Source organism: Chionomys nivalis, chromosome 7, assembly GCF_950005125.1.
Source record: "Chionomys nivalis chromosome 7, mChiNiv1.1, whole genome shotgun sequence".
NCBI lineage: Eukaryota > Metazoa > Chordata > Mammalia > Rodentia > Cricetidae > Chionomys > Chionomys nivalis.
Window position 1 is genome coordinate 39,360,852 of NC_080092.1, and position 10,292 is coordinate 39,371,143.

A 10,292-nucleotide genomic window follows, 5' to 3' on the forward strand; every position below is an offset into this window, starting at 1 on the left:
GCTAAAGCCAAGGAGACTGCAGAAAATAGATAAATACAAACAGACAGATGATGGAAATGACAAATGTGTTAAGAGCTCTTTTTTAATCACCCTTGACTCTTCCCAGCACTTAGTTCATGCATAGTTTCTGCTTGCTGTGTGTAGGGCACTTCCAAAGTCTCAAGCCACCACCAAAACATCATGCCTTCCAAATGCACAACAGAGAAACATCTGCAGCATCCCTTGTGTGAAGACTTTCTCGGGAGGGGTGCAGGGTTCGGAATTACCTTTATTTCACTTTCTCGTGAAAGCATCTCCAGAGCTTCTAGATGTGAAAGGCCTTGAAACTCATCAAAGAGTAGCCCATAATGAGTTTTCTTGTCTGTTTCCATGGTTACCTCACTGGAGGGCCACTGCTCTTCTTTGTCCTTCACCTCTCGTAAAACCTAAAAAGAGAAGGAAGCGTTGCAATGCACCACGTAATGAGAGCTCAAGAGTGAGGTTACAGAGCAGAAAGGAGCACAGCTGCTCAGACTCCACTCAGAGCATGGCCCCTTCAGCCTGGCTTCGCAGTTCACATCCAAGAAGCTGGGGAATGGCCGGAAGAAAGTCATCACACAGAATCACACCCAAGACACCAGGTGCTGTTCTGCAGGTGGTTTAACAATTAATCAACAGCTCTGACAGGGTTTAGCAGACCGTTCTGCTGACAGGAGGCCACCGCAACAGGGAGACGAGGAACAAACAGCTGGAACTCCTCTATGCACTGCGTTCTCACTGTCCACCCTCAACCCCAGAAAATTCAAAAGAAAAAACATCAACAAAGTTCCCAAGTTAACATCGGCTAAAATCAAATCAAAGCACAAACAGGAATCACACAGATAAAGGAAACAGTACCTGTGATAGTGTAGAATTCCGGTTCATCAGGCCCTTGGTTCTTTTAAATCCAGGATCCCCTTCTGCTATGACATCCATTGTCTTCTTCCCAATGAATTCCAAGGCATCCAAACCCCCACTGATAACGCTCTTGCCCTAGGAAAGCAGTAAAACTCCACTATAACAACACTGAGAGTGTTTACAGATTGACTGTTCAGTAAGGTCTGAACAGTGTGGCTCCAGTAAGCAGGAGGCTGACAGAGGAGAATATTCAGGTACAGCAAATGAACAACCAGTAAACTCTGGCTGGTCTGGGCAAATGATGAGAACCCTCCTCAGAATAAAAGGTAAAAGGCAGCTAGGGTGGAGTATTTGTCTGTCATGTGTGAGGCCCTAGGCTCAATCCCAGTACCAAGAGATTAAAAAAAGGAAAAGAAGCAGAAACTACTAAGCACTGGGAAGGCTGAGAAGCAGCTAAAGAAATCATACACAGCTCACACAAATACACACAGGAAGAACCACTTTGGGAAACTGTGGGTCAGTATCTACTGCAGCTGTATTACCTAGCAACACACTCATAGCTACACACCCAAGAGAAATGTGTGCAGAGATGTACTAGAAGACATGAATAAGGGTGTACAATGCAACACTCTGTAAGAGCTTACACTGGAGCCTGGCTTGGTGTTTACCAATTGTAGGAGCAATAAAAGGTGACCAAGTCACTCTATGAATACTGCAAAGCTGCAACATTGACATATATAGACACCTATGGCTCCATTTATACAAAGCAGAAGAGGAGGTCAAAATTAACTCATGACAGCAGAAGTCCTGGCAGTGGCTATCTGAGCTGGGGAAGAGCACATGCCTCAAGAAGGAAAGGCAATGGACTCACAGGTTTCTTACTATGGTTAAAAGTAGTATTCTATGAAAATTCAAACTGAACACATATGATGTCATATTCTATGTGCTACCATATTTCAAAGTTAAAGTGGGGTTAAGCATGGTAAGGCATGCCTGCAATCCCTACACTTGGGAACTTGCATACTGGAGGTTGTCTAGGCTACAAAGACCCTGACTCTTAAAAAAAAAAAAAAGAAAGAAAAATACTAGCCATCTACCCCCATGTAAGAAAGACATTAAGAGCCCTATGCTATCCTTTTTTAAACATTCTCATCATCTACAGTTTAGCAAGTATCCATCAAAAAGTTCAAATGTCCCTTCTGCTTAAAAGGTGAAGTTATAAGACTTCTGCATTGCTGGTGGGAATGTAAGCTGGTACAACCCTTTTGGATGTCAGTGTGGCGATTTCTCAGAAAATTAGGAAACAACCTTCCTCAAGACCCAACAATACCACTTTTGGGTACATATCCAAAGGATGCTCAATCGTGCCACAAGGACATGTGCTCAACTATGTTCATAGCAGCTTTGTTTGTCATAGCCAGAACCTAGAAACAACCTAAATGCCTCTCGACCGAAGGATGGATAAGGAAAATGTGGTACACTTACACAATGGAGTACTACACAGCAGAAAAAAATAACGACAGCTTGAATTTTGCAGGAAAATGGATGAAGCTAGAAAACATTATTTTAAGTGAGGTACCCAGACACAGAACAATTATCACATGTACTCACTCATAGGTGGTTTTTAAACATAAAGCAAAGAAAGCCAGCCTACAAACCACAATCCCAGAGAACTTAGACAACAATGAGGACCCTAAGAGAGACTTACATTGATCTAATCTACATGGGAAGTACAAAGTAGAAAAAGACAAGGTCTCCTGAGTAAATTGAGAGCATGAAGACCTTGGGGGAGGACTGAAGGAAGGGGAGAAGCAGGGAGGGGAGCAGAGAAAAATGTAGAGCTCAATAAATATCAATTTAAAAAAAGTTCAAAAAAATTTTAAAAAAAGATGAAGTTATGAGAAAATATCTCTGTGAAGCAGAGACACTCCCCAAGGACACCAAAGCAGAACTTGTGAAATAACCAGCTCACACGGCACTTCTCTGGACTCCCTTAGGAGCAACAGTACACACGCATCCCAAGACAGGGAGGCAGGCCCATCACTCCAACACAGAGCAGGTCGTGCACTTTTCCCTCACCGTGCTCTGCACAGCCGTTGAGATGGTCGAGAGAACCCCGAAAGGACCAGCCACTGGTGAGCTTTCGTTCTCACTGCCATTTGTTTCTCCTGAAATAGAGGGTGGTAAACATGAAAGAAAGGATCATTAATTGCTTTAATAGCAAATTTGTGTGTGTTTTTTTTTAATTAGACCCTGTTTCTCCACACAAAGCTTCAGGTCTTTCTGTATTTATTTTAAAACATCTGCCTATGTTAAAATAAAAGCCAAAGTAGGCAGTTGTTTTCCATTTATTTCATTTTAAAAATAAAGTCAAGTCTTGAACAAACTAAAGACTGATATGCATTCAGGCTATCTACTGGATAATCTCAGAGACGCAAGCTTCTGGACAAGGGAAAACCATTCAGCACTGGGAAATAGACAAGTGGCTAACCAGGGATGAGAGTACATGAATCTTTTCGGTTAATAAAATACTCTTATATTCCAAGTATATAGATCCAGGGAAGTACCTGTCAGTGCTCTATTGATTACACAATATAAACGAAACTACCTCTCCAAAGATCCAAACATAGAGCTATACAGCTAAAAGTAAGCTGTAACTCGCTGTGTCCTAGAAAACGATGCTCACCACCTGTCATCAAACAGACTGCATTACAAAGGTGGTTGTGCCTCAAAAACAATCTGTTCCATTTTATTAACTTTAAAAATCCTTTAAGAGATCAACTTTGAAGGCTAAGAGGGTGTTGAATATGTGTTCATGTGTGTAGTACACATTTGCAGATATGTGGAGGCCAGAGGTTAACCTTGACTGTTCTTTAGGATAGCCTTTTGTGAGACAGTTCCTCTCACTGGGACCTGGGACTCCGATTAAGCTAGCTGGCCATCAAGCCCCAGGCGGCTTCCTCTCTCTGCCTTCCCAACAGCAGTATTAGAGGTTTTTTCACATGGGTTCTGGGGGTGGGACCTCAGGTCCTCATGCTATAGCAAGCAGTTTACAGACTGAACTATCACATGATTTGCGGGCTTCTGCTTCCAGTTACAATGTATTAACTGCTGTTGGACTTGCCCTCCTGCCATGGCAGCTACAAAACTGCACAAGAGACTAGAAACTACTTTCAAAGTCAGGCAAGAAGATTTTGGATCAACAGAATAGAGAACTAAAGTGACTCCCGTGGCTGAATTGGCTTGCTGTCCGAGAGAACTTTCAAGTACCAAAAGGGAGGGAAAGACAGAGAGAGGAGACAGCAAGAGCTGAGAGGAATCTACAAGACTGGAGAGTATGGAGGCATCCCAGAATTCTCAGCTTCTACACACATATGTCTGAGTGCTTTTCCATGAATACTGCACTGCTCAGTATTCAGTACATCGGCACAAGGAGACTCCCCAAGGCTGGAAAAAGAACCTGCCTTGAAGCAGTAAGCTAAACAATCCCATAGTTCACACTAAGGTAAGAAACTTGACTTCCAACCTACTGAGCAGACTAAGTACTTGGGAAGTAGATTGAGCCCCCAGGAGAGCTGAGCCTGAAACAAACCCTTAGAGGCTACTCCAGACTCAGTCTAAACAAACACACTGAACAAAGCCTCAAATTCACAGGCAGAAGCCTGTGGGGCCACGTTTGTGTAACATGAGCTTGTCTCTGGCCAGAATTAAACTGCATGCAGTCAAGTGACCTAATTTTAATGCTAATCTAATTCCTACTCCAAGAAATTCCTAAGTGGAATAACTGGTGCCAGCTAGTTTCTGGAGGTCATGTATGCCAGAATTCTATATAGGTGGAGCTGGAGAAAACAGAGTCAGGTGGCTTCAACGGAAAATGATAGAAATAAACAAAGCAAAGCAACAGTGAGAAACAATAAGGCCCCCAAGAGACAGTAGAAGTAAACATGGTTTTAAAACTCTATTCTGGCCCCTGACCCTCTAGATCCACAGTGATAATAACTGTGCCCTTTGGGTCTGAGTGACTATAGGTTTTCCTTTGATCCAGACAGACCAGAATAAGGTTTCATCTTCATTTAAAAAAAAAAAAAAAAAAAAAATCCAAGTGAGAACAAAAAAGCTAACACACTAAAATCTTTTTTGTCTTTTGTCTTGCCACAACTTACTCAAACTTAGCTAATTCTTACTGATGATGAACTTAATTATGGCGGACAAAACACTTCTCACTTTCTAAGCTCATGGCTTTATTGTAAATGTTTCCCAGTCCTCTGGATCACTTCATCCATGCAAAAGTGCAGTAAAGAGACATATGAATGGTTTCAAAAGACACGGCTAGCGCTCAAGATTCCTGCCCTCTTCCTCACAGTCCCGAGTCGCCCTGAGTGTCAAGTGCTGAATTAGTATTATTATGAAGTGTTAGTGTTGAAAAGGAACTGAAATGCCCATTTCCACCAAAACCCTCAGCACATGTGCTGACCTGCTGCTTGCTTGACTTCAGCTGAAATTTCAGTGGGGCTAGGAATTCCAAGAGAAGTCTCTGCCTTCTCGATGACATTTGAAATACCTTGTCCTAATGGAAAAAAACAATTAACATTTGTGTGCTCTGTGTTGGTACTGAAACTGAAGAATCAATAAAACAAACAAAAACCCAAACCTGCAGTATTTCTAAAATCATGGTCCCAAAGCCACATTATTTTAATAATATATGTATTCTTGTCATTATCTCCTTACCAAAAGACAAAAATACCACTGACTTACCATCACTAAAGCGTAGGCTTAAACTAATCCCTAGACTTCAGCTTCCTAACAGAGTATGGCATGAACACAGTGTACACAAAACCTAAATAAATGACCAAGGGTCTTACCTACTGTCGCTACTGTAGCCGAGGCTGAGGAGAGCAGGGACTTGCCCCAGCTGCCCCAGTAGCCCCATCCAGTCTGAGGGGCATCTTTACAAACAGCCTCCTGGTTTTCCAGTGAGAGAGAAAACAAGACAAAGGAAACAGGAAAATTAGAGGAGATTCTGAAGAGCACAGACAAGCTATCGACTCAGTAGACAAGCACAGGCGGGCAAATCCGTGACTTGGGTAAAAATCGCCTGACTGACAGATAAATGCCATCAGGACATAAATACCCCGCAGCAAATGCAATTACTGAGAGAGGTATTTTTAGAACTCAGAAAGCTGTTACTTTATGGCTGTAAAAAAAGGAAGGGCCACAGTAAATTAGTACTACCGTGTCCCTTTTAAGCCTTGTATTTTTAAGTCCCACAATTTCAACAGATTGCTACTCTGGTTATAGTTTGTGTCACCTGGGCAGGAAGCTGAGAAGGCTCAAGGTCTCTGGAAAGAATGGGTTCTGGTCTTTTCCGAGTGGATGCTACAGGCTGAGATATATTCTCTGGCTTCTCAGTTGGCTCACAGTTCCCATCTTGAAGGATAGGGCCTGCTTCAGTTACCGTTGGTGTCTCTGTAGCATCCTTATCTGACATGACTAGAACATCACCTGCTAAAACAAAAGCACAAGAATCTACTGATATCAGCTTCTTTAGTATAAACTATCTGCTTAATATTTTTGAGACTTTCAGATTCATATACTAGTATAAGATGAAAGATCCTACATACCTTCCCCCCACTCCCCCCAGCAGAAGCTAACATTGTTACAATTCACCAGTATCCTTCCAATTTTACATGTACCCATGTACACATTAGTTATACAAAATGTTACCATGTACAGCGCTGATACAAAGTCCCTTGGTATCTGTAAGGAATTGGCTGCAAGAAGCCTACAGACAACACAATCTGCAGTGGTCAGTCCCTTCTATACAGTGGACAGGATCTGCATATAACCAACTCATCTTCACAGTCTTGTCACCTCTGCTTCATCTGGAATGTCTAGCACCACCTGTGATGCTATGTAAATGACTTTTTTTTTCTTTTTGGCTTTTTTGAAGGCTGTCCTGGAACTAACTCTCTATACCAGGCTGGCCTCAAACTCACAGAGACCCCCACCTGTCTCTGCCTCCCAACTGCTGGGATTAAAGGTGTGCGCCACCAGCCAACACTGACAGGCCTTATGTAAATGGCTTTAAACTGAACAATCCGAAGTCCACATAGGTTTAGTACAGGTGAAACTTTTTTCACTTAGGTTTTGTTAAGTCTGTGAATTCTGAGTCCCAGATTCAGCAGGCCAACTGCTTACCTGGACAGGTATTTTGTTTGTGGTTTTATAAATAAAGCTTGCCTGAAGATCAGAGTGCAGTGCTAAACCACTAGAGGCCAGGGTGTGGTAGCACACACCTTTAATCCCAGGATTCAAGGCCACCCTGGGCTACAGGAGGTGGAATTGTCTAAAAAGAGAAACAGAACTCACACAAAGGTGATTCCAGCACATGGGAGTCACAGATCTTTAATCCCAGCACTAGATAGGTGGATAGAGGAGTGAGTGACTGAGCAGAGAAAGGCATATAAGGAGGAGGAGACAAGAGCTCTTTGGAGTCTGAGGTTTGGTGGAGTCACAATGCAGTCTAGGCAGTCTGAGGATTGCCCCTTCGGTCTAAGCATTGGCAGAGGTAAAAGGTCTCCCTAGTGGCTTATTGCTCTACTTCTCTGATCTTCAGTTTTAACCCCTATATCTGATGATGGGTTTTAATTAATTAAACCCAACTACAATTCATGCCACACTTAACTCTCCAGGTAAGGCACAATCCACTCCTAAGGATCCCTGTGCCATCCTTTCTGTAGCCAACACTTCCAGCATTTCTTTCAACCTAGAGCAACCAGCTACTGCTCTGTTCTCTGACACTGAAATTTTCAAGTTGTATATATTGAAGCATAGAGTGTACCTCTGCAGTGACTTTTCACTCAGCCTAAGTCCCTACATTCCACTACGGTTCCATCAAAAGTCCCTTTCATGAGGCTGTTACACAACTAAAACAGTTTTCAAAGTTCGTGTACAGGTTTTTATGTGAACATAAGCTTTTTCTCTGGAATAATCAACAAATACTTTATTAATAAGATGGGTCATATGGCAAGTCCATGCTTCGATTTATATGAAACATGGGTCATAGAAGTCCATGCCTAGTTTTCTATGAAACATGGTTCAAACATTAAGTCCATGCTTAGTTTTATATGAAACATAGGTTATGTGATAAGTCATTTCAAACGTAATTACCATCTTTTCCAGAGTAGTACAAATAACCAAAAATTTCTGCATTCTGATCAGGTAATTTGAGCCACTTTTATAGGTATGTGGCAGCGCGCTGTGGCTTCTATGTTGCATACCCCCATGTGCCCCCAGTCACTACAGCAGACATCTTTCCAGGTGCTGATTTACCATCTGAACAGTCTCTTCAGAGAAACATTTAGATATGTCTCTGGCACATTTTTCAGTTAGATTGCTTTGTCATTTTCTGTTGAGTTTTGAGAGCACATAATATCTACGTTCAATATCATCCTAGCCTAAAGTTTATTTTCTTTGCCTTATTTTGTTTCACCTTTTGAGACAGGATCTCCCTCTTTGCTGGCCACTAGCTTATGGCAATTCTCCTGCCTCAAACTTCCAAGTGCTGGAATTATAGATCAGAGGCACCATGCTTGGCTTTTTCATTACCTTCATGGGGTCTTCCACAAAGAAATTTTTTCATTTTGATGAAGGCCATTATCAGTCTTTCCTTTTACTAGCCTGTCCTTCAAAAATTTTACCATTATGCATCCATTCTTGTTTTTTGAGACTGTTTAAGCCATCAAGTAACACTGTGTCAAATCAGCTTTCTATTTTTTTTAAGATTCTTTGTAAATATTCCAAACACTGTTTTGATAGTTAGGCCATCTGATGTAACCAAAGCATAATTAAATTCCACTTTTATTTCATTCATTCTGCTGTGTTTGGATCGAACTCAGAACCTCGCGAATGCTAAGGAAGAGCTCTACCACCTAAATACATCCTCCGGTGTCTCAGGTCAGCTTTGGAATAGCAATGTTACCCAATTCAATTCCTTCCGTAAGTACAGCTCTTTGGCAATGAAAGCCAGTATATAACTGATACTTCCACTGAGGGAAATACTAGTTCCCAGAATAACCAGTCATCACCAAAGATCACACACACAACACACACCAGGTATGCTAACATTTTACTCAGGTGTGTACTAAGTACAGGACAAATCCAACTCATGCTGTCATCCTTCTAATGCACTAAAAAAGAAACTAACAAGGAAGGTGGGTGGGACACAGCACAATAATTGAAGCATACACACACACACACAATACTCAGTGGTGCATGCCTTTAATCCCAGTACTTGGGAGGTAGAGGTGAGGAGACCTCTGAGAGTTTAAGGCCAGCCTGGTCTACATAGTGAGTTTTAGGACAGACAGAGCTACACAGTGAGATCCTTCTCAAACACAGACAGAAGAAATGTAGGCCATTTCTGCCCCACTCAGTCCAAAGGCTGATCTAATAACAAGACACCGACGTGCCTGCACAAGTTCAGAAGCTGTTCTTGCAGCTGTATTTAAAAAAAAAAAAAAACTGTGGCCGGGCGGTGGTGGCGCACTCCTTTAATCCCAGCACTCAGGAGGCAGAGGCAGGCGGATCTCTGTGAGTTCGAGACCAGCCTGGTCTACAAGAGCTAGTTGCAGGACAGGCACCAAAGCTACAGAGAAACCTTATCTAAGGGGAAAAGAAAATGTATCTTTTGAAACTACTTTTTTCTCTTTTCTCCAGTTTTCAACATATGGTAAGTCCACAGATGTGCTATATGTAAGCAAATACACACGTTGCAAAAAAGCAAGTGAATTTCACTTAATTTTATGGCACTAGAACATTACTAATTAGTAAACTCTGGTTGCCCCTATTCTTTCCCTTGCACAACAAAGATTTTAAGAAGCATCGAGGACCTGCCAGGCTTTCAGGCTGAGCCAGGCGACGAGATTCTGTGTATAGTGATGCCCGCCTCCCCCGTCCCTGTAAACAAAATTAAACACATACCAGACGGACGGAATTGTACTATTTAATGTTTGCCGGGTAGTCTGTGGTCAGTGTGCTTCCCTGATTGGAGGAGAAAGACTCAGATGACGGGAGAAGTCGAACGACAGAACACATTCGATGCACACGCGTCCCCACCGCATTACCCAGAGGCAGCGCGGCTGAGAGCCGGACCGGGGTCAACGCCGCAGCCAGACCGCGCGACGAGGAGGCCGGGCGGCGGCAGCGGGCAGCGGCGGCTCCCCGGCTAACGAGGCCAGTCTCCAGTCTCCGCACGCCCGCACGCAGGTCCCACCCCCAGGCCTGACGTAAACAAGCTCCTCAGCCCCTGAGGCTGACGAAAACCTCCGGACACAGCCGGAAGCGCAGCAGCCCTCCAACCCGTGACACCAGCGACCCCAGCCCTCGCCGCCCTCACCCGGAAGCCCCGCAGACCC

General features: G+C 43.2%; 1 protein-coding gene across 9 annotated transcripts in view; it reads right to left on the bottom strand.

Annotated features, from left to right (window-relative positions):
* Nucleotides 1–10,292, bottom strand: part of Fam114a2 (family with sequence similarity 114 member A2) — a 35,946-nt gene that overhangs the window by 25,577 nt on the left and 77 nt on the right. For 2 of the 9 annotated variants that reach the window (XM_057773780.1, XM_057773785.1), the window contains exons 2-7: nt 6,185–6,381; nt 5,739–5,838; nt 5,351–5,443; nt 2,956–3,044; nt 877–1,011; nt 267–425 (exon numbers count right to left, since the gene is read on the bottom strand). In XM_057773780.1, the coding sequence (XP_057629763.1) occupies nt 267–425; nt 877–1,011; nt 2,956–3,044; nt 5,351–5,443; nt 5,739–5,838; nt 6,185–6,364 (756 nt within the window). In that variant the 5' untranslated portion in view covers nt 6,365–6,381. Of the gene's footprint in view, nt 1–266; nt 426–876; nt 1,012–2,955; nt 3,045–5,350; nt 5,444–5,738; nt 5,839–6,184; nt 6,382–9,858; nt 10,215–10,292 lie in introns of those variants that run through there. The other 7 variants (XM_057773786.1, XM_057773787.1, XM_057773781.1 and 4 more) reach the window with 6 other exon arrangements.